Source organism: Diuraphis noxia, unplaced genomic scaffold, assembly GCF_037042655.1.
Source record: "Diuraphis noxia isolate RWA-SAM2 unplaced genomic scaffold, SU_Dnox_SAM2 contig0001, whole genome shotgun sequence".
In the NCBI taxonomy this organism is placed as follows: domain Eukaryota; kingdom Metazoa; phylum Arthropoda; class Insecta; order Hemiptera; family Aphididae; genus Diuraphis; species Diuraphis noxia.
In genome coordinates this window covers 45801346-45826696 of record NW_028301711.1, presented here as the reverse complement: position 1 = coordinate 45826696, position 25351 = coordinate 45801346, and the positions used below count along the sequence as shown (strand labels likewise).

The 25351-nt window shown below is 31.6% G+C and overlaps 2 protein-coding genes across 2 annotated transcripts in view; both read left to right on the top strand.

The window, feature by feature from the left end:
- The window catches only part of LOC107164797 (uncharacterized), a 413834-nt gene that overhangs the window by 79141 nt on the left and 309342 nt on the right, over positions 1-25351 (top strand). The gene's annotated exons all lie outside the window — the stretch shown is intronic.
- LOC149060768 (uncharacterized) lies at positions 9135-10612 on the top strand. Its single transcript, XM_089223385.1, has one exon. The coding sequence runs from the start codon at positions 9467-9469 to the stop codon at positions 10610-10612; it is 1146 nt and encodes a 381-aa protein (XP_089079511.1). The 5' UTR covers positions 9135-9466.

The following is a 25351-nucleotide window of genomic DNA, read 5'->3' as shown; positions in this document are numbered from 1 at the left end:
AAAATTAAACTAGTCGATAATGCGATTATAAACTATATTATGTATATTTATTCCATTAGTATTTTTTATTTTTTTACTTTTTCTACTAAATTTCAGTTATTTTTTATCAACGAAGATTTATTTTCAGTATAACAATTAAAATCGTGTTATTCAGGTAAAACATCATTAATTTTTATTTTTTTATAGTAGGTATCTTAAATTTAAACTATTTCCGATTATAGAACTCATATTAAATTTGTTCATTCAAACTTATATACAACGTGTATTGGTGGGCATATATTTTAGTAAAACATATAAACAACTATATGATCGATATGATCTTTATTTTATTTTATTACATTTTTATCGATCTTTTTAGTATTTTGTATAAATTGAATCAATTGTAATTAGTTATCAACGTTGTTTTTAACATTTCTCATATCATATAATAGGAATATTTTTTTTTTTTATTGAATTTTTTAATAAATGTTAATTTAGACGTTTATAATTTGTTTAAAAGCGTAGGTAGGTACTTTGTTTAGTAACCGCAGTAACCTAACCCGGTTATATCATATACCTAACGTGAAAATATTTTGATTCAATTCATATTATATGTATAAACCATTGATTACAGAATAAATAGGGTGTCTGGGTGTGGCATAAACTTATATTATACTAATATCATATGTTTTTCACAAGTTATTCCCAAGGAAATTTTAACCATCAATTGATATTGACGTGAAATTTACTACAAACCTATTCTACAAATTTTGTTTTTATTTTTTTCTGTTAAAATATATAAAGTAGAAAATGAAAAATATCAATTCTGAACCAATCATTTTTATGAGTTATTTACTTCAATGTGATCATGTCTTTTGATAAGATTGAGTAAAACTTTTGGGATAAATATAAAATCTTTAAAATTTGAAAAATTCAATAATATTTTTTTTTCATTTTGATTCATAGTATTAACTTTGAATATTTTGAAATTTAACATAGAACTATTAATTTTATGTTAGACTATTTAAAATTACAAAAAAAAAATAAAAAAATATTTACTTTTTATTGATCATAAAATAATAAATCTAATATCCTAATAGTAAATTCTATATTATATTATATTAACTATAATATATTTTTTTTTATGTATGAACAATGTGAATTAAACATTTAAACATTTAACTAATTAATTACGATCAACCATTCAAATTTCTCAGTATTTTTAATTATAAATGTTATACTATCATAATCATAGTTTTTAAACTATTGGATACCTATCAATAAACGTAATATTTTAATTCAAATCACTCGTATTCAATATAATATAAATATAAAATATAAAGTATGTATTATACTCGTGGTGTTTTTTTTTTTTTTTTTTTTTGTTAATTTACAAAAGCGTTTAGTCATATAACCAATAAACATAAGGTTATCTAAAAACCACTCATATTTACTTTTTTAGTTCAATAGTTTGATTTTTTTTTTTAAATTCAGAATAATTTAACATCACTGGATTGAATTGGCTGAATTAAATCCTGATTGTGGTAAATTTCCGGGAATGTAGTTTGGTGAAATTCCAGAAAAAAATGAAATATTTACACGAATCAAATACTATTTATTAGGTAATCATTAAATGTATTAATGGTTTGTTAAATAGATTATACAATTTTTAAGTCAATTAAAGCAAAGCTTACAGTTAAATAATAAGTGAAAAATTAAATGTTATTGATATGACTTTTGACCTGAAATAATAATAAAAAAAAAATTGACTATAAAAAAACATATAGGTATATGGAGTTTCATTATAATTTTATAAATTATAATAATGTACTACGAGTATCATTTATGATACAAAAACCTGATTAATCTATTTGAATCAAAATTTTTAATAAACTAAGATATATTAAATTGGTAAAAATATTATTGTTTATTTTAAAAACTTATAGTGAATATATTATATTATTCAGTGTCCCGTGAAGATTTAACCATTGTGATATCTCACAAAATAATAAAGATATCAAAATTCTGGTTATATAATAAGACTCACAAGGATAAGAACTACAATAAATTATTTCATTTTTAAATTTATTTTAATGTTTTGCTAAAAAATTAAAAAATATATTTTTTATTTAATTATTTTCAAAAAAATTGACTACAGCCATTTTATAGAGTTTATTTTCCTGTAAATATAGACGTTTCAAAATTTTATCTTCATTAATTTCCTGATTTTTAATTATTTTTATAGCTTTGAAAAAATAAAATAGGATTATAACTACTAAGCACACTGAAAGTGTTAGACCGGGGCCATACGAGAACTCACGCATCGTGGCGTTTCATATTTTTGATAACACTATGGTGTTAAATAATTCAAATTTGTTCTCGAAACTAAAACAAATATTAAAAATCAGGAAATTAATGAATATAACATTTTGAAATATCAATATGTTCAGAAAAATGAACTCTACAAAATGGTTACAGCCAATTTTTTTGAAATAAATTAAATATAACAATACATTTCTTTAACTTTTTTACCAAAACATTGAAATAAATTCAAATATGAAGTAATTGTCGTTTTTATCCTTGTGAGCCTTGTTACAAAACTAGAATTTCGATATCTCCATTATTTCGGGAAATACCACAATAGGTAAATCCTTACGGGACACTGTATAATATGTATTTATATATATATATATATATTTTTTTTTTATATAGGTAGGTATATGATTTTATTTTGGAAAATATTACAACCTATACAATTAATGTACAATAAGTAATAGTATAATGAATGAAAAAAATTAACGATGGATGATGACATGGTAAGAATGAGGAATCTCACATTAGAGATATCTAAAAAACATTTACAATTTTTAAATCACTGCACCTCTATTACTTGAGTAGTCTAGAATGGGAATAATTTAAAATATAAAATCGTATACATTTTTTAGTACATATTTTTACTGTCAAGTTATAGTTGAAAATATTGTTTTATGCCACTATTATTTTGAAGTAGTAATTATAAGTAAATTATAATTGTATAAGACATAAAAATTTCATTATTATTGATTTTTTTCTTTATATTTAACACAAATCTGGTTCCCAAAGATAATGAATAAATAATTTTGCCAATTCTTTACTTGGGGTATTTATTTTTTTAAATAAAATTACGGTCGTCCAAAATATTATACCAACAATAATAATGTGAAGTTTGGTTATTAGTAAAAAAAAAAAAAAAAACTTGACAGTAAAAATGTATCATGGTAGGTAGCTATTTATTTATTTTTCATCAATAATTTATATCTATTATTCTAATCAATTTTGTCACCCAATTGCAAGTCAATTTATATTAGATTGTATTAGATTGAAGCTATTGGTACGCACATCAGGATATATTTAACCTGACTTTTTTTTTTTTTATTATTATTATAGTTAGTAGTAGTAGTGGTAGTAATAGCAGTAATAGTCTGTAGTAGTAGTGGTACTATTACTATTATTTCAGTAGAATGTGTGCATGAATAAACGTATAAGTGTTGGTATATTATGCACGGGGCCAAGTCACGTTTGGCACGGCCGTCCCTTTTTGCCAAAATGCCACCGATTATCTGCGTAGAAATATTATTGTATCGCATCTAGGATTTCGGTCACGATTATGGTGACGGGGGGGGGGGGGGGGGACGGACGCGGATCCATTGTTCAGACGTTGTACATCGTCGACACGAATCGTTTTGGTCGTACAGTCCCATAGATATAATATTAATAATAATAGTAATAACTAATAATACATCACAATACGAATCCACGAGTGTCGAGCGAAAACGTCTTGACGTGGAGCGTATATGATACTACTAGAACTTAATATAATATGTAATATTGTTTGCATTACTGTTGGTGTGAGTGTGTGTGTGTGTGTGTGTTACGTGTTTGTCGTTGGGGTCGAGCAAAATGGGCAAGTGAGAGTTGTAAATCACCTAAACTTTTGAGACTGAACGGTGACTAGAAGCTAAAACATAGTAGACAGATTGACAAAATATTATAATTACATGAAAACCCATATACACCCACAACATTGTAATTTTTAATTTTTCGTATTTAATAGTTTTAAACTTTACTTTTCTTCAGCCGTCAAAGAAAATATTATGAACATTTAAAAGAAAAAAATACTGTTTTGAGTAACTGAAAAATGAGAACCCAAGACATCGATGTAGCTAAATTGCCTGTTTAAATCGCCGTGTTTGAATAAACATGGTATTTTAGTAATTATTAAAAGTATAACAATACAGTTTAAATGATAACGCAAATACAATATTTAAAATATTAATATTTTAATGGTTATTATTAGTATGATTACCATATACCATATACCACCGTGCACCTGGAAGATTTTTGATTGAAATCCAATGCGGTTGTTGAGTGTCGTAATATCATTGATTTTAATTTTTTTAACTACTCAAATGTCTTATTTTTGTTTATGTATAAAAACAAAGGTGATGTTAAATTATAGTGGTGGTAGTGGTGATGGTGACATAGGTGGTCTATTAAACACATAAACGTTATTATATGCACGATCACTTTTTTTTTCTATTGTTGATTGTTATATAACGTCTAGTTATTTTTTTATTGTCGTATCGATTAATATTTTAATTTCAACAAGCATTTTTTATATAAAAAAAAAATTTAAAAATATTTTGACATCTGTATACGTTGTATACGGTTACAGTGTGCTATAAACCGTATACAACACTTGAGGGCTTGGAAAAATCTTTTTCAGAAGCATCAACTATTTCCGGCATAGCGTTATATAAATATTTTATGGTGGAACTTTTGATTTTGCAGCTGTTACGCGCAAATATAGTTATCATAGTATCATTCGAAGACCTGGGAGTGTATGGTATTATTATATATTATTCTGTACCACAAGTTTTCTCATAATATTATTTATATTGGACACGCCATTATTCAATGTTTACCCATGGTGTCCGATTGTAGTTGTAGTTGTTACGTGCCTTTTCTTGAACGTTGCCCGAAACGTTTAAGTTTTTAAAACTTACAAACAAACAGTGAAAAAAAAAACAATTAAAATAACTACTGACGGTATCCATTCGGTGGTACAAAAATCATAAAGCTATTTTACATAATTTTGATATAAAAAAAAAATTAATACTGTCTGCTAGATTTTTCCAGATCCTTTTAATGTGAAATCCAACAGTTATTGTACCGAAAAGTACATAAATAGCAACACTTTATTGTTGGCCAGTGAAACCTTATGCGGCATTTGCTTTACCAGTGCAGTAAAAGGGAGGCAAAACTGTCCTATAAATCAGAATGAGTTTGAGAAAAACGATTTGGTGGTCTACGCGTTACTGCAAAATACATTAAAATACATCCACATTGATGCAAAAATCTATACAATATGCACAAACGCACACTAAAAACCGTCTGTTTATAATTTAACACCAATGTAGTTTATCAACATATTTCTTTAGAGAAAATTATAATGTTCAGTTATGTCTATATTTATGTTTATTTTTGTCTGATATGTCTACAGGCTACAATAAATGTATATTATTTTAATGAAATATTTTTAAACATGCTTAAATAGCGTTTAACTGTCATATTACCGATGTATGATATATTTGAAAATAATTATTTATTAATAATTTTCGATACGAAAAATGCAATTACACGTTATTAAATAAGCTAAGTCAACAAAAATGCAAACATCGTTCACATTTTATTTGCACCGCTTTTAATATAACATTTTAGATATCGTTTCATAATTTATATTTCAATGCATGTGTCAATTCATTTGTGTAACAATATTATATTAAACTGTAGGTAATATCATTATTATATAATGTTTTAAAAGGTAATAATATTTATTATCCATGTAATCAAATGTCAAAAACGTTGAATTCGTATATTATATTAAATATTATTTGCTGAATGAAATAACTATAATTATGTTTCATTATTTGATGTGTTATCAAAGAATAATAATTCATATGAATGATATATTAGTGCAATATTAGATTGACATTTATCATTTATAATATTTTTTGCGATGATAGAATAAAAAAAAAACATCTAAACACGATGTTCAAATATAATTACAATAATATACCTAGTTAGGATTAAATTTTAGATTCTAATCGGAGTGATAAATTTATTGAATTTATAGTATTGTGTATGTGTGTGTGGATTTTTTCTCACCATTTTTTGGGCATTTACAACCTTAAATTTTAAATTAGTTGTTGTTGGTATTTATATGGGAGGAGGAAACAAATGAAAAGTTTTTGCTATGAAATTTTTAAAATAATCAGGAGAAAAAAATAGAAAACTAACAAAATCAGTTTTTTCTTATTGAAATTTAAAAATGAAACATAAAATAGAAATGAATGTACGAATTCACATTATTTAGAATTTTTTGGATATGACATGTATTTAAAGTTTTAAAAATATTTTATAAATTTTGTTGCTACCTATATAACAATATAAGATTATTCAAGTAAGATATTGAATATATTAACAATTTATGTCTTTGCTTTTGCACATAGAATCGAAATCGAAAAACGTTACAAAAAAAATTGCAAAATATAATTTTTATCATACGAGATTCGAACTCGATATACGAAAACATATATATATAATAATATATATTCGATAATGTAAATGATAATGAAAACTATTTTTTTAATAATTTACGAAAATAAAAATTTATAAATATAATATAATAAAATAAAATAAATTGTATATCAATAGCGGTTGTGTCTTTCATTTTTATCAATTACCCCATACATATTACCTAGGTATGTGCTACATATGATAGCAAGGATAACTAAGACATAAAATGTGGTACTTCATTGCAGACTCGTATTTTTTAGTACAAAATTTTGACAGTATGCGCTTAAAATAATTTTTAGTATGCAATGATTTACCATTGAATTTAAATTTTACAAATCCATTAAAAAAGAACACTCAAAATATACAACTGTACCTATAGCAGAGCGGATTTTACTAATTATTTTAATTTTACACATATTATCATAGAATTGTAGAGCGAATGTTTGATTTCTTCTAAACGTTTATAATTAATAAATATTGTTTGTGTTTTAAGAGTGAGAAACAATAGATATAAATTAAAAATTTAAAGAATGGTTATTTGTAATAAACAGTAATGCATTTTTAGGAGCTGCATACATAATATAATTTTAGATTATGGTATTATATTATAGTCTCTACTTTTTCGACAATTTTAATTAGTTGAACTTTATCTTAAAATATACTATAACAACACTTAAAGTATCCAAAGCATAATTTTATCACATATAAAAATGCATGTACATTGTACACCTACGTGATGGTTATATATACTTAGTGATGTTAGGTAGGTTAATAATAATATTAAATTTTACTTATTTGTTCGTTGTGAACATCCAGTCGTTAAATATAAGACTATTAGCGAAAATATATTGTTATATTATAAATTAATTAGTATATGTACTTACTTTACTGACTGGTCTATGATAAAAATACAATTTTAATACACACAACATTAAATCAGTTTTTATTAACATCAAAAATTGCAATATACTCAAAATAAAATAAAACAAAACTAAGTTTATTTTACACAATAGTTTGTGTATTTTGTACTTTTTTTTACATTTCGTTTGTTAATACCATGACACATAAACACTTACTAATGATGTATGAGGTATTATATTAATAAACATTTCGGTACCTACTAAAGCAAAATAATGAAATAACCTATAACCACGTCCAACACCAGTTGTGGCAGCAGAACAACTACAATGTTGAAGTTCGTATACTCACGTCAATTGTATGTGATTGTGTGTAAGGTTCGACTGAATCTCGTGTGGCCAAGTGTTTAAAATATTCACAATTAATGAAGGGGAAATGTATATTAATATAGCATGTAGACATCATATTCTCTTTGAAAAATGTTATTTTTATGTCATAATTTGATGTAAATAATATTTAATTGAATTTTGAATTTTTTTATTTTCAATGGAGACCAATAATAATGATAATAATAATGATAATTATTGACTTCAGAAACTATGTAGAGAAAAGTCAGAAACAAGACCTAATAGACAGAATAGGCGTGTATTACCATTTATACACTGTCACGATGTATTTAAATCGTTGGACGAAATTATGTGTACCGCACATGCAGAGTCCGATAAATAAATATCATACCGTGAATTTGTCGTTAGAATGGTTGATAAAAAACACAACGTGTGCTTGCATATTTTCGGATACCGTTAAATATGTTTAAATACAACGCAAATTATTATTATTATTAAGTACAAACCGATATCGGATTACCAGGCCTGAAGTACATAATGTACATACCTCTTATACTATCATATAATAATATATTACTGTCGTTAATCTAGCTCGAGTAAAATGTATATATACATGTATATATTTATTTATATATGTAAATTATTATACATAGTGTAACGGAGTACGACATAAAACGGTCCTTTTCAGGACCACTAACAACTAAAAACCACATGCAACACATATTAAACGCAGTTCTAAAAGGCAGGTTTTACATAGTAAAGTTTCAACGGTATGACGAGGAAAAACCGCACTGAGCTAGTAACAGCCACCAGGCAACGATACGATGATGACTCGTCATACCAACAATCTACAAACAATCAGCAACAACTTTACCGATCCAAATGGGTATATATACCAGTAGATTTCAGAAACTCTTCACTCTTCAACTTCATCTCTAATCGTCAACAAGTCATCAAGAACTTACTACACCGACGACTAGAGACCAGAAGAACAACCTACACCGACTCTACAGCTCAAGTTCAGATCGCCGAGCAGATCAGCGTCGAGGCGAAGCGAACGCAGCGTGACCAGAATCAGCCGACCAATAATAGTCGGAGAACGAAGACCATCGAACCGGCAGCAACAAATTCGACGACGTTGAGTATCCGGGACGACAAGTGAAACCACCGGACCGAACGTCATACAACATTATATACGCGATTGCTGTCATCGATCCCGTTCTCTCCCTTACCGACCACTTGCTAAAGTACCGTCGACCCGAGCTCCTTTCCATCAAGTAGTAGCCGCTTGTACAAGCTACGCGCTACTGGTGGAGGACTCCTTCCCATATCTTATAACTCTATATAATATAATTATCTCACACCCATTATATGTGATAGGACCGAACGATAACATCGTCGGTCGAACACGAGCTCTCACCGCGTCAGTCCGCTTGTGTAAGTCTGACTGACGCATCCGTGAATCTCACTCCTCCCAGATATTGTACAAATATTAAATAATATATTACTTGATTAAATAAAAGACCAGCCATTAAATCCTAAAACCAAGGTATATTTATTTCTACAAAGAACGGTTGGTACTTAAACTTACCACACCGTATCAACTGGCGCCCAACTAGTAACTCAGAATCCACGACAAAGACCGAACAACAAAATCAGTCATAATGACGCGAACAAATAAGAAGAATGTGCAAGAAACCCCAACACACGAGACAACTAGCGAGAAGATAATCAGATTAAATGAAAGAATTGTAACATTGACCGAAAAAATGGAAGCCCAAGAGGAAAGACATAAACAAGTAATCAGTGAACTAACATCTGAACTGATAAAAATGAAAGAAGAAACATCAGCAATTAGACAATTGATAAATGACACGGATACAAGAATTACCATTGAAACTGCAAAACGTGAAAAAGAAATGATTACGTTAAAAAACACACAACAAGAGGAATCGTACACCAAACCGAACACCGTCGAAATGACAATGCCAACATTTAGTGGGAATGCAAACGAACACCCGAAGAATTTTTTGAAAGACCTAAGCTCGTATATGTTATATAAGAAGGTCACACCAGCAGACAAAATAATTCTTATCGAGAATTGTATGCGCGGGAACGCAGCAAAATGGTTCAACATGATTAAAGACGCAACACCGACGGAAGACACATTTAAAACACTATTTCTAAAACACTACTTCTCGGAAGATAAGCAGTGGGACATATTCATCAGATGTACAGAAGCAGGGAAAAAACCAATTAGTAGTAACTTCCAAGAACACTTCCATTACTGGATGGCCGAATTAAAATACTTGGACTCGCCAAAAATGGACGAGACACAGGCCATAAACTTAATTACGAAACACTTCCCAATAGCAATCCAAGCATACATTCAAACCACTCAAGAGAAAAAATTTTTGAACGTATGGGAGAAGTTAGGAGAACTAGAGAATGGGTATAGCAAACAAGCAACTAGCGACCAACAAGAAGAACAATATACGGTGCAAAGAAGTCGACCACCACAAAGAACCACAAACTCTTTCAATAATCGATTCGGACAAACACAGCGTAGTCAACTAAACAACCAACCACCGACAACACGTCAAATGAACAACTTATCACAAAAAGGAGCGGATATGACGTCTAACGTGGCGACACACGGACAACAAGCACAGATCAACAATAATTTCAAGAAAACCATTAAACAAATCACATTGACTGAAGAAATCAATGACGACGAGGAGATAGAAGGAGACGACACAGAGGATACTGATCAAAAAAACTACGAACAGGGGACTGTGGAATCAGACTGACCACAGTACGTAACACCCCAAGTCCAACGAAGATCCGCACAATCAGTTACTACAAAACTAAACACAACGGGAAAGATCCAACACAGCACCTGGTCGAGCTAGACACAACCGAGTTAATAAACGAAGACGATTTTGACACAGCAACTCAACAACCCGAATTGAAGGGATGTCCTTACGTAGACATCGTGATAAAGGAAAAGAAATACGAAATGCTAGTTGATTCGGGTGCAGAAGTAAGTGTGATATCCGCCAAGTATGAAGATGAGATACGACAGGACATACACAATATACCAACACTCCCATTAGTCGGAATGTGTATACACTTAGCAGTCGGTGAGAAACCGACAAAAGTGACAAGACAAATACTCATACCAACAAAGATCGGCGAAGTCACGATTCATACACCGTTCATCATCGTAGACAATTTGAATGAAAACGGAATTTTGGGGAGTGATTTTTTGGAACTTAACAACGCAACAATAAATTATACACAGAACAAAATAACACTGATCACAGCTACCGGAAATACATCTCTGACAATAAAAAAGAAGACAACAAAGACATCTCAATTAAGGGTCATCTCAACAAAATCAATCAAAGAACCAGGAACAAACAAACAAATAAAGACCATGCAACCGCAGGAACAAGAATATATAGACACATTACTGGAGCGTTTCCACGACGTTTTTAGAGATACACCCGGAGAAGCCAAAGGGTACGAGTGCAAAATCAAGTTAAAAGACGAAACACCAGTAAACCAACGACCATACCCGATACCGATAGCAAAACTAGCTGCAGTGGAAGCGGAAGTAGAAAAGATGATAAGATTAGGGATCATAGAAAGGTCCAAATCTCCATACTCCATTCCAATTGTACCAGTTTTTAAAAAAAACGGAGAAGTCAGACTTTGTTTGGACGCACGTAAAATTAATGAAAAAATTATACCTGATCGAGAATGTCCAACAGCAATCGAAACAATATTAGCGAAATTCAGTAGGGTAAAATTCATAAGCACACTCGATCTACGGTCAGGTTATTGGCAGATCCCGTTAGCCAAGGAGAGTCGGGACCCATGTTCATTTTTGGTAAACGGACGAAACTACTCATACAAACGCATGCCATTCGGACTAAACATAAGTGGATCAGAATTTCAGAAGTGTATGGACTACATACTTGGCCCACTGTTACACACCTTCGTAACAATATATGTCGACGACATATTGATCACATCCGAATCCATCGAGGAACACTACGAACATATATATACGGTACTAGACAAATTTAAATTACATAACATAACGGTAAACTTAGAAAAATGCCAATTCTTCCGGACTGAAGTCAAATTCCTAGGACATATAATATCCGAAAAGGGCACACATATGGACCCGGAAAAAATTGAGACAATCAGAAAATTTAAAACACCAACCAGAGCAAAAGAAGTACAAAGGTACTTAGGATTTATAAACTTCTATAGACGATACATTGACAAATTCGCGAATATAATAAAACCACTTATCGAACTAACAAAAAAAGACAGCACATGGAAGTGGGAAGAAAAACACGAGGAGGCGTTCAAAAAGTCGAAACAAGTATTCATAAATGAGGTGATAATAGCATATCCCGACTTTACAGAACCTTTGTATATGAACACGGACGCATCAAACACAGCAATAGGGGGGGAGTTATACCAAATACTACCCGGGAATGAGCATGCAACACTGGGATTTGCAAGCAGAACCTTAAGAACAGCAGAAACCAGATACACGACCACGGAAATCGAGGCATTGGCATTAGTATATTGTTGCCAAAAGTTCAGACAATATTTGATTGGCCACAAGGTAATAATACTTACTGACCACCATGCACTAACGTTCATTAGAAACTGCAGACTCACCAACGGAAGACTAACCAGATGGACTTTGGCGCTACAGGAATATCAGTTAGAAATTCGGCACATTCCAGGGAAACAAAATATTGTGGCAGATACTCTAACAAGATACCCCAGAACGGACGACGACCGTCAAGAAAAGAAAATATCAATAAACAAGATTGAGACACAAAAGTATAGCACTGAGTTAAAAGAAATGATCTTAGAAATAGGAAAATGGCAAGAAAACGACCCTCATATAATGAAAAAATACAGTACAACTAACACACATCTAACAAAAAAAGATGGTATAATATTTTCAAAAAACAAACCAACGGACAACTGGAGGGTAGTAGTACCATTGCAAATAGCAACAAAGCTTACACAGGAAACTCATGAGATCATGGGACACCCAGGTAGGTATAAAACATACCACACGTTAAGAGAAACATGCATTTTCAAAAACATGCATAAAATAACCGCTCAAATAACCAGATCCTGTGACACCTGTCAGAGATGTAAACCCATAAACTTTAACGCAAAAGGACAACACACATCACACAAACCAACAGAACCATTCGAAACTGTGTCGATCGACTTGATGGGTCCTCTCCCCACAGGACGCGGCGGGACACACTACATCTTGGCGATCCTAGACACATTCTCCAAATTTATAAGATTGTATGCGTTGAAAAAAGCCACTACGAAAGCAATCATCAACAGAATCGAAAACGACTACATACCAAACACGGGTAAACCGAAGTCGATTCTTACGGACAACGGAACACAGTTCACCGCTACAAGCTGGAAAAAAAAACTACAAGAACTAGGGATCGAGAAAAAACATTCGACTAAATACCACCCACAATCAAACCCGGTGGAACGATACAACCGGGAGATTGGCCGATTATTACGGACCTACTGCCATGACCAACATACAAAATGGCCGAACAAACTCGATCAAATAGAGGAGTGGATGAATAAGTTAAGGTCAGAAGTTACAGAATTAACACCATGGGAGATAATTAAAAACGAAATACCAAACCAACCAATAAAAAAATTAATCAAATTCCCAGAGCAGCCACCAAAAAAGGGTAAACAAGAGGTAATCCAACTGGTGGCAAGCAGGATAAGAAACAAGGCAAATAAATATGAAGCAAAAAATAAAACAGAAAAAATCAAATACACGGTTGGACAACAAGTACTAACAAAAACACATGAGCTGTCAAACGCCCAAAACAATGAAATAAAAAAATTATTTCATATATTTAACGGACCACACACAATTACAAAAATCATCAGCAGTAACACAGTAGAATTACGCAATAATAGAACTGGCAAAACAGAATTAATAAATGTGGTGGAAATACGACCGTATATCCAACCACCGAACAAGTACTTATAACAAACGCCGTACTGACTAGTAAACAACGGTTGCTAGTCATCCAATCAGAAGGACAGAACAACCAGTCAATAAAACAACCTATCAGAGAGCTAATAAAGATACAAAAAACACTATTTATAACAGGACAAAAACTAGACAGTACAATTCATCGACAGACACGAGACACCATGGAGCGAATACTGTCAGAAAGAAACACGGCCAAGAAAATAGCCGCAGAAAATCGACGAAAACTGATTGAAGAGAACAAAGAAAATTTAACTGCTTTAGCATCAGTAAAAGCAGTGAGGACGGACAAAAGATTAGCCGAAGAAGATGAAAAACAACAAAACAAGAAAAAACACTTGTCGATAATACAGTGGGTGACAGAGGTAAACTCGGCCAGACACATACAGATCGACAATTGGAACAAACCAATAGACTTTAGAATGATAACAGAGGAATCAGTGCACAGATACATACCATTTGAGCAACAAAATGTCAACTTGTCAGTAGCATTTAACTACGTCAAAGAAATGCTAGCGAAATATGAACCACCGAGAAAGAAACAAAAAACAGTATCTACAAAAACGCCGTTGTGGTACTTGTCTAACAATGAATTACGTACAGCATTATTCAGGGCATCCATACGCCGTAAACAGTCCTTTAAGAATTAGTGCACGATGGCTACACCACCCGGGCACGAATCCGGGGGGGAAGTTGTAACGGAGTACGACATAAAACGGTCCTTTTCAGGACCACTAACAACTAAAAACCACATGCAACACATATTAAACGCAGTTCTAAAAGGCAGGTTTTACATAGTAAAGTTTCAACGGTATGACGAGGAAAAACCGCACTGAGCTAGTAACAGCCACCAGGCAACGATACGATGATGACTCGTCATACCAACAATCTACAAACAATCAGCAACAACTTTACCGATCCAAATGGGTATATATACCAGTAGATTTCAGAAACTCTTCACTCTTCAACTTCATCTCTAATCGTCAACAAGTCATCAAGAACTTACTACACCGACGACTAGAGACCAGAAGAACAACCTACACCGACTCTACAGCTCAAGTTCAGATCGCCGAGCAGATCAGCGTCGAGGCGAAGCGAACGCAGCGTGACCAGAATCAGCCGACCAATAATAGTCGGAGAACGAAGACCATCGAACCGGCAGCAACAAATTCGACGACGTTGAGTATCCGGGACGACAAGTGAAACCACCGGACCGAACGTCATACAACATTATATACGCGATTGCTGTCATCGATCCCGTTCTCTCCCTTACCGACCACTTGCTAAAGTACCGTCGACCCGAGCTCCTTTCCATCAAGTAGTAGCCGCTTGTACAAGCTACGCGCTACTGGTGGAGGACTCCTTCCCATATCTTATAACTCTATATAATATAATTATCTCACACCCATTATATGTGATAGGACCGAACGATAACATCGTCGGTCGAACACGAGCTCTCACCGCGTCAGTCCGCTTGTGTAAGTCTGACTGACGCATCCGTGAATCTCACTCCTCCCAGATATTGTACAAATATTAAATAATATATTACTTGATTAAATAAAAGACCAGCCATTAAATCCTAAAACCAAGGTATATTTATTTCTACAAAGAACGGTTGGTACTTAAACTTACCACACCGTATCAATAGGTAGTAGGTTTATACTATATACATATAATTTGCTCAGGGGCGGTAATTAAGTGCATTATGTTTATTATACGTATATGTGTATACGTATGTATAAGTATTATACATAATATACACCTACATATGTATTAGGTATAATATACCTACGGGCCCTGGATTCGCGTGTGACAGGTTACCCGGTCGTAGGTTAACCTCCACGTAAAATTATGTTTTTCATTTTAAGCCACCAGCAAAAGGGTTCTTTTTAATTAAGAATTGTTTATTTATACGCCGGGGCGCGTGCCTAATATATCCACGTAATAGTCCCTTTCGTCTTGTGTATGTTTTCAACTATTGTTAGCGTTTCTCACGGCCGACGACGACGACTGTCGTACACAATATTTTGATTATTATTACTATTATTATTATCATCGTCATAATTATTACTATATAATGCGAGCAGTTATAGGTACCTATACATTATAATAATAATTAATATGTCTGTATAATATAGTAATAATAATATATTAATGTGCACACAGTTTACGTAATATATTATAATTACGGTTATAATATAATTATCATTTTTACTATGACTATATTTGTGTATAATATACGCAGTTTATATTTATAACGACTGCAAATAAATTATGCACCCAAAACGACCGGTGGGGTGGCGGCGGTGGTTAACACTGCCACCTCCGACGAAACGCTGCTATTCGCGCGTCTCCTTATTATTACTCCGTTTCGTCTAAATATAAAACTTGTTTGTTTGTTTGTTTGTTTTTGCTGTTATTTTTTAACAGCCAAACTTTAAAAAGAATAAAAATCCTCAAACTCTGGCGTTTAGGAGCACGGAGCCCGAGCTAGTTGTTGTAGTAAAATAATAAATATACAAAAAAAAAAACACACACAGAACAACAACAAAACCAATAAAACCGAGTTAAACGACAAGTTTAAATAGACTTTCTCCTAAGTTTGAGTTAAAAAATTTAAAAAGGAGAAAAAAACGCCGTTGTCAATTTAACAATTGAAATCATTTTGCCACGAGTATCCCTGAAAGGTATGCTCTATGTATACACTATACAGTATGAAGACAACCGTAAATAAACGATATTAATTTAGGTAGGAATTCGTGGTGTGTCTCGTACACGTCCGGGTGTATCTGTAACTAAAAAAATTACAACAAAACACGAATGTGTGCTAAGAATTTCATGATAATTATTTACATTTTTCACAAGATAGCAAGACTTTAAAAATTAAAATATCGCGAATGCACTGAAATATTTTAAAAATGATAAATTAGTAAATCCAGAGAACAATTGTTATTTTGTATATGTGAATGTATCATCTGGATACACTTGAGAACAAAAATAATAATATTATATTGAACAATGAAAGTATAACAATTAGTTAGCTATTCGTTTCGGAGAGGACTATGGAGAAAAAAAAAAATGATAAAATGAAATTTGTTTAACTTGAAATCAATCGATATTGTATTTAATATAATTTTTATAAATAGTATGTATACAATAGTATGTGTATTTATATGTTTTTAAATTATTTCCTATTTTCCTATGAGTTAAGTATGAATGTTTAAGCTTCCCCTCCCTCTAAAAAAATCCTGGAATAAGAGCACTGCTTGTTTTATTCTAAGTTAGAGCTTTAACAAAATACAATATAATATATGTATAATATTGTTCATGTGTTGGGCTACAGTATGCTCATAAGAATGTTACCATTAAATAATGACCAAACGTGTATCAAAAGAAAAAGTGTGTACTACTAATACTATCACATCGACAAAGATTATGATTTTAAGATTAATGCATGTAAATGTTTTTCTAACATAAAAATAAAAGTAGATAATACAATGAATGGGTAATTAAATACCTTATAATAGAACACTCTTAACGACAATAAATCATAAATGTCGATAGATTTGAATCAATTGTTATCATCATGGTAACCCCAATATCTTCGTGGCATGACCTCATAAGCTGTCTCAAAATGAGGTTTCTTTAACAATATCGTTGAAAATGAATTAATATGGGGTGGAAGGTGGAAGATCTACATTGTAGAATGTGACAAAAAAAGTTAGTCATTGCTAATTAAATGAAGACCCTATGAAATTACTTTTATTTTTTCCATTAGGTGTTGAGCTTTTATTCGTGTATCAAATTATTTCAGTGCCCACATTGTGTACTTATTATATTTAGTTAAAAAAAATATAATATTTTATTATTTCAGTTACCCTCACTTGTACGTGAAGTAAAGGGTTACAAACTTACAACTTCAAGCCAAAAGAAAGGAACGGAAGAAAAAGGTTTTCATTTTTGCATTGTGTACACGCGTTGAATATTCATACAAAAGTGCACGTTTTGCACGCGCAATGTGTATGCTTTTTATGGATGATGAATTCTGTTATTATTATTTCAAGTGAAAAAAAAAACATATACACTTCCGAATAATTCGATAACACCTCGGTTGCGTGCGTCTTTTTTAATTTCACTTAAGTTGCACATTTTTAATTAAAAACGAACTAAAAATACTTGATTCTGATGGAATGCGAAAGATATTTGATATATTCACACATTTTTTAGGCTATAGTGTCATAGGATATTTAATTATTTTACGTTGAAATACGAAACTTCTGGGACACCTTTAAATTAACACTAATTCTTGTCGTTGGCGCTATTTATTTTTTTCCGTTTCATGTTTAATTGAAACGAACAATCTTTGATGTCAAAAAATGGCTTAAATGAATAGAAAGTGAAAATGTCATCTCAAGAATTAACAATGCTTCTGGAGGGAAAAAAATAAAAACGTCTCATAGAAAACATTTACTCACGCGCTAGGAATTTGTTAACACTCATTCGGGGCTCGTGATGTGCTTGACGTTCCCCCTCAGTAAAAGTGTGTTTACACACATCACGAACTCTGCAGGGACTACAGGGAAACAACGGCGTGGTGGGTCAACAAAGGGAACAAAGAGAGTCTTACTCCGGGCGCGGCTTTGATGTCGTTAATGAGAGAAATTGAAGAAAGCGTGAATTAACTATCCCGTTAGAATTAGACATGTCCCGATTGACGAAATAATAATAATAATTTAAAAACAAAATAAAGTAAACAATTAATTGCACGGAAAATAAAATGTATAATAAGAAAAACAAAAAAATAAATTCCGAACGTGCACACCACAAACGACCGTGAAGACCAGCGTGAGGGTAACATAGACGCTCCGCTTCACACCCCGTTTAAATGGGCGTTTATACACATCGTTGAATTCGGACCCACCACGAAGTACTGTAAATTAACGTTTGTACCTCCTTTGGTGATATATTTATTTTCGTTTCTTGTGTATAACGGATACTACTGCAATAGCCAGGGAAATGGTTGGGGGTGCTAGCCTATGGAATAAGAACAAAAGTAAATACTACTCCTTTCCACCCTTTTCACCACCGATGCAGCCGGCACCCGAGGTACCGCACCCGTCCCGACTTTGGTGGGCCGTACATTATTGACGTTAGGAAACAATTTTCGGGCCCAATGATTTTAAAAAGGGACAGAGAAAGAAAGAGGCATACATACAGACAGAGACAGCGAGAGAAAAAAAGAGAGTGAAATTCAATGATAACAAATAGCTCTGTATTCTCTTTTAACCTTCCCCCATGCCAAAGCGTTCCCGAGAACAACTGGATAAATCCATCGCAGATAAGTAAACGTTTGAATAACAATAACAATAACTAATCATAATAGTAATAATTTAATGAAAGACAGAGTTCATATTTTATAAGTATGCAAAAACCCTAGGGATGAATTCAAAATTTTTATTCTTTCTTATATTTTTTCTTATAACCAACTCTTCGTAAGAAGCATTTTCAGATTTGGCAGTAAAAATTAATTGTATACATACGCATAGTAGGTACAGTTAGGTATATGGGTAAAAGAAATTAAAAGAAAAAAATAAACTCAATAACAGCATAATATAAAACAATAAACAACTCAAAAAGTAAAAATAATTTAAATATGGTTTACAATAATTATTATTATGTCATACGATATCTTTAATTATAATGGTGAGCCTATGGAAAAATATCTATTTCTAAAATGAACGTCTATTATAATAATTAAAACCTAACCCTGCGTGGTATTACCAAACACGTGGTAAGTGGTGACAATATGATTTAGGTATTATATTGTAATATACATCTCGGTAACTGCATGGACGTTGGAATAATGTTATTTACGTCCTCTCTTCTAGGGACTGCAAAAACGCGTTCGTATATTATTTTTATGATATCTAGGTCATCATTCTATCAAAAATAATTACTCGTTGTGCTCAAAAATATGACCATTGTCTATTGAATACACGCGGTGGAGTCTCTTTCCTCCATTAAATCGCGTCGTTCGAAAGCTCATCGTATGTAAAATGGTTAGGTATTATGTGTTCTTGGCTTATAATAATAATATCATGATACGTTTATATTATTATAGTATATAAACATCCACCTGGACGATTAATCTCTATTTGCTGGACGATGTAGTGCATTGCTTCGAGTGACCGCTCTGAAACAAACAGAGGTGATCGTCGCAAAGTCTGCGCGGCCAGCTGTATGATATCACGCGGTAGTTGCACAGTTACAATGAGCGCAGCACGCACTATAATCATGTCCAAATATAATACATTATATAATATATAATACATTATATAATATATAATACTATCGGTTTGACCTCCTCTGGTGGTAATGCACTCTCGTAGTCGTAGGTGCCCTTCAGTACAATGCAACGACAGTAATAATTTATCACGGAATGTAATGCTCGTATGAGAAATCGCTTTTTATTTTTGTTCCTTTTATTTTTTTTCTGTTCCCCTGTAAAACGCAAACCCAATGCACGCCATCGTATTATATATTATATATTATTATGCCTTGACATAAGGGTGATCTAGGCGGTGGGCAAAAACGTTGCTTGTATAAAATTCACTTCATATTATTATTATTATTTTCATCATAGTCGTTGTGAATAAAACATGCTATATAATAATATAATATACGAGTAGCTTCATTCTGACATGAATCGATGTATCATACAAGTTCTCACTAGTTCAATATTTTTTATATGTGCAACCAATTCTAACAAAATGAGTTCCTATATAATTCCTGTAAAAGGTTGGTCGGTATCACGCAAATAAAAATAACAATATTATATCGATTCTTCCACATTGGCGTACTGTCGTGTTAGCCCATGCGTCTGTAAAACATATCTTGATTTAGTATAGAAGCTTACAACGGACTGGCGAATGGCGATAGTACAGTGTAATTCTGCTTAGATGTGTTGAGTTCAAGAATTTGAAGCCGTGAGTGTTAAATTTTTAGAATCTTTTTTTTTCATAAAACCAAACGCTGTAAATTATGACATTCAAAGAGTCATAGAGATCTGAAATAATTTTTAATTTAATCAATACGAAAATGTAATTACAATTATTTATTTAACTACCTACCAGATGTGATTGTGATATCGTTAGATAAGAGATACAATATAATACAATCAATGTATATATTTATGAATGGATTTCCCTTTGGTTATTTTTCCTTTATGCATCTCTAAATGGCTGGACCGATTGCGACGAAATTAGGTACAGAGATATATTGAACCTATAGGTAGAAGATAGGCTAAATTAAAAGTTATAGGCCCAACTCTGAGAGGTGTTAAAATAGGCATTTGGAGATTTACGATGGACATTTTTGTTTATTTATAAATAGTTGCTATTAATGATAGTTGCTTATTATTATTTGATATTACTTATTATTATTATAACGATAATTATTGTAAACAAATATGTGTGTACAGTGTACATATTATACAAAATTATGCATCAGCTGATAGTTTCGCAAAACAATCATTGGAAATGAGGAATGGTAAACTAGCGCAATTGATGAATCAGCACAATGCATCACATTGCTAAATAATTTCTGTAAAATAACAGTAACGACAAAAGAGTTAATCGACAAAGTTTTCCCAAATCCAACACAAAATTACAGAAGTCTTTAGTGGCTCAGTGTACGATTTATAATATGTCAGTACAATCGATATCACTATTCTAAACGAAATTCCAGGAAACACGAAAACGGACCAGTCCATCGATACCGTAATAAATCAAGAAGAAGTTGTCAAATATGCAACTGAATTTTTAAATTCACTTGATTTTCCAGGCATGGCATCAAACGTTCTAACATTAAAATTTGGTGTGCTCATAATTCTTTTACAAAACATCAATTCGCCACGACACTGCAACGGTACCAGGATTTTAGTGAAAATGTTTGATAAACAATATCATCGAAACTACAATTTTAAACGGGAAGTTCAATGGCAAAGATGTACTGTTTTCATACATCCCAATGATTCCGACAGATATGGCTTTCAAAATTAAAATGTTTGAAGTTTTCGGTGTGACTCATCTTTGAAATGACCAGCAAAGAACATCCATGATTCTCACATGGACAGCTGTATGTGGCATTTCAACGTGTTAGAATACCTTCTGATTTATTTGTATACGCACCAGAAAGGACAAAAATTATTGTATATCCAAATTCACTTCAATAATGTGTGTTAAATACAATTATATTGTGATAAAATTCGGAACAAAGCTATATACCTATTTACAGAAGATAGACTAAGTTAAAAAGTGATACGCCTAAATATCATTCAATCGAATATTTGAATTTTCAAACTTTTCTCGATAAAACAAATAAAATTACACAGCTATTACCAATTCACCATAGAAATCATGACTTAGTCGTAATATTGTGGGTTACCCAGCCTATCATTGAGAGTTAGAATGTGTACAAAACTATGGGAATGAGTCAGTGTATAATGATGAGAAATTGCACTATTATGCAGTAGTTCATAGTCCTTACTAAATGAAGATGATTGAACATCCATATTGCGTTAGCCAAGTGGTAAGTAGTGTTGGTCGGGTTTACCGTTATTATCGATCACGAGATAATCTTTCTTATAGGTGAAATTGGCTTTTTTTAGGCAATTTTTGGATACCTATGTTTTACTTGGATGAAATATCTTGCAGTAGATGTGTAGCTGAATCCTGCATACTGATTCACCGTTATTGATAGATTAAGATATTAGGTGAACGTATAAAGTACTTAACCGTGAAAACAGCTGTTTTAAGGATAATCGTATGACGTTAATGATTGATGAATTATGTTAAACGTCTTAGTCATTGGTATGATTCGCTTTCTATCTAAATATTTTTAAAAAATCTTTGGTAACGGACATAACATCAGAGTTCTGATAATGGAATGAATGTTGTATCCTTTATTCCCCCATACCTAGATTAATACTAGCAATCCAATGCTGGCACAGTTTCTGATTGACCGATTAGTTTGATGAAGAATCACGTCAAATCTTCACCAATTACCTAAAACCTGTTTTCATTCGATGGTTGTTTTTAATTTTTTAAATCGGTAGTTTACCAGCGTCTCACCTACCTCCATTATCAACACAACACTTTTTTCTATATATCTTTTCATATTATTACCTAATACAGTGTAAAAGTGGTCTAATATTTTGTAGTTGGTGAGCTATATATGCATTTATATCAACGCTTTTCATTTATTTCAAAATAAACAATTATTATCATATTAAATATTAATAGTAGTGGAAGATATGACCGATTACCGCCCTCTACCATTGATCTATTGTTGATTTTTTTTATGTATTTACTACAGCATATTATGTCCTCTAAAGGCGACAACAACAACAACAAAACTCAAGGATGTCGGACCACTCTTACTCGATACATTTTCCTGTTAAATAATATTCTATTCATAATATAGTAAATTTAAGTAAATTCAGTTTTTAAGATAGTGTAAATGTTTATATGTATCTACGTGGAAAAGTTCATATATTTATAAAATTTTAATTTGTCGTTTTCAAAAATGTTTTATTATTAAAAATGATTTTAATAAAATTACTAGAAATTGTATACGTATTTAATTTTGTTATAAATATCATTAATATTCATTCAGTATTCGAAATTGATTCACAATAGAGTAATTGCCAGATTATATACAACAACTAATGCGGTTTGATGCAATACAATAAACACAATTATTCTCAAGTATTTTCAATAAAATATATCGTATAATATGTTTATATAGTATAATATTGTTCACGGAGAATAATTTATTGCAATAGTTTAGTAATGTTATATAATGTACCTTCTTGAAATTCCATTTTTCGACATTAACAGTATATTGTATTGACTATAAGCACTTTAAAAATGTATACATAAGTAATATTTTTTTTTTATATTCAAAATGTATAAAAAGTTAAAGCAGCTAATTTAATACTAAAATAAATATTAAATACCTATATAAGTTTTTTTTATAGCTTCTAAATTGATCGTAATATGTAGAGTGGGATTCGACATTTTCGTTATTTTGAAAGTGTCCATTGTAATAATCGTGCAATCAGTTTCTCAGCATAGTTCATCCCAATCAGATTTCTAAAAAAAAGAAAAATTAAATAATATACTTAAATCATCATAATTTAAACATTTTGGAGCACCTTTTATCTATGATTTTAATCATTGTATTTTTTTTATCTTAAAAGTAGTCAATGAGCCACCACCGTATTATAATAATTAATTAAATGTATTTAAGTTATTTCCAATTTTTAAATATAAAATTTAAAAAAAAAAAATTGAATTATGTATGTTAATAAACGATGCATAGAGTCTCGTCCAATATCTTTTCGTGTAAACACATGATTTTTCCAACCATATCGGTTGCTATTTTCTCAGTCAAGACATGGTTGATCATTATTCTAGGTTCAAAAGATTGACATATAGGCAGCTATATACACCTGAAATCATGTGTCTGGGTTAATGTTTTTTGGGTAATATTCTGGGCCCCTTTTCAATTAAGACAAAACTGTTTTTTAATTCATTTAGTCCTTATTTTTATTCCAGCCGATTTAATATACACTCAGACAAACATCCCGTTTGAATTTTAATATTGATCGTTTCATATTTGTCTCCGTTACGTTACAATTTAGTTTTTAAATCAACCTCCTTTTCCGAATCGTATACATTTTAATTATATTCAATATTGTGAATAAAATATTTACTGACAAGAAGAATTAGAAAAATGTTCGTATCTACTGCTAGAACCACAGTGCTCTCGATTGGAATTTTCACACATCTCTTACTAAGAATACCATCAATAGATGTAACCATAATTATTGTATTATGGATATATCATAATCTTATCACGTTACAATATCGTATATGAGAAACACGTCACATCTGAAATTCCGATAAAAATATCTTTGTATCTTAATAATTATAATGGATATAATTCATCCATTTTAATATGTATGATGTATGATGTGTTAATATGTAATGTGTACATCGGATTGGTGGATAATACGAAGAACACCGTTGATAGTTGAACCGAATTAATTAATTAATAATTATCGCTACCCAGAGTGAATGATTTAATAATATATGTACAAAACACTCGATTGACTTTACCAGTGGAGGAAGTGCATAGATATTAATTTTGACTGTGACAGAGCTAGGCGCTTCCAGTAGTATTGTGTAATAGGTAGGTATATACGTACCATTGTTGTTCGGATATGTATCATTGACACTGAAGAAGCTAGAATCCGCCAGTTGTTCGACGAAACGTGCTATCGATATATCGTGCGTCACAAGACCCTGACGTTCCTCAAAAAAAAAAAAAAAATACAACTAATAATAAAATCCCCAAGACTCGGGGAAAACTCGTAAAACCACATTCATCTGAGTCACCT

What these genes read in the sequence shown, in the direction of transcription:
- LOC149060768 (XM_089223385.1), top strand. Translation starts at nt 9,467, where the DNA reads ATGACGCGAACAAATAAGAAGAATGTGCAAGAAACCCCAACACACGAG.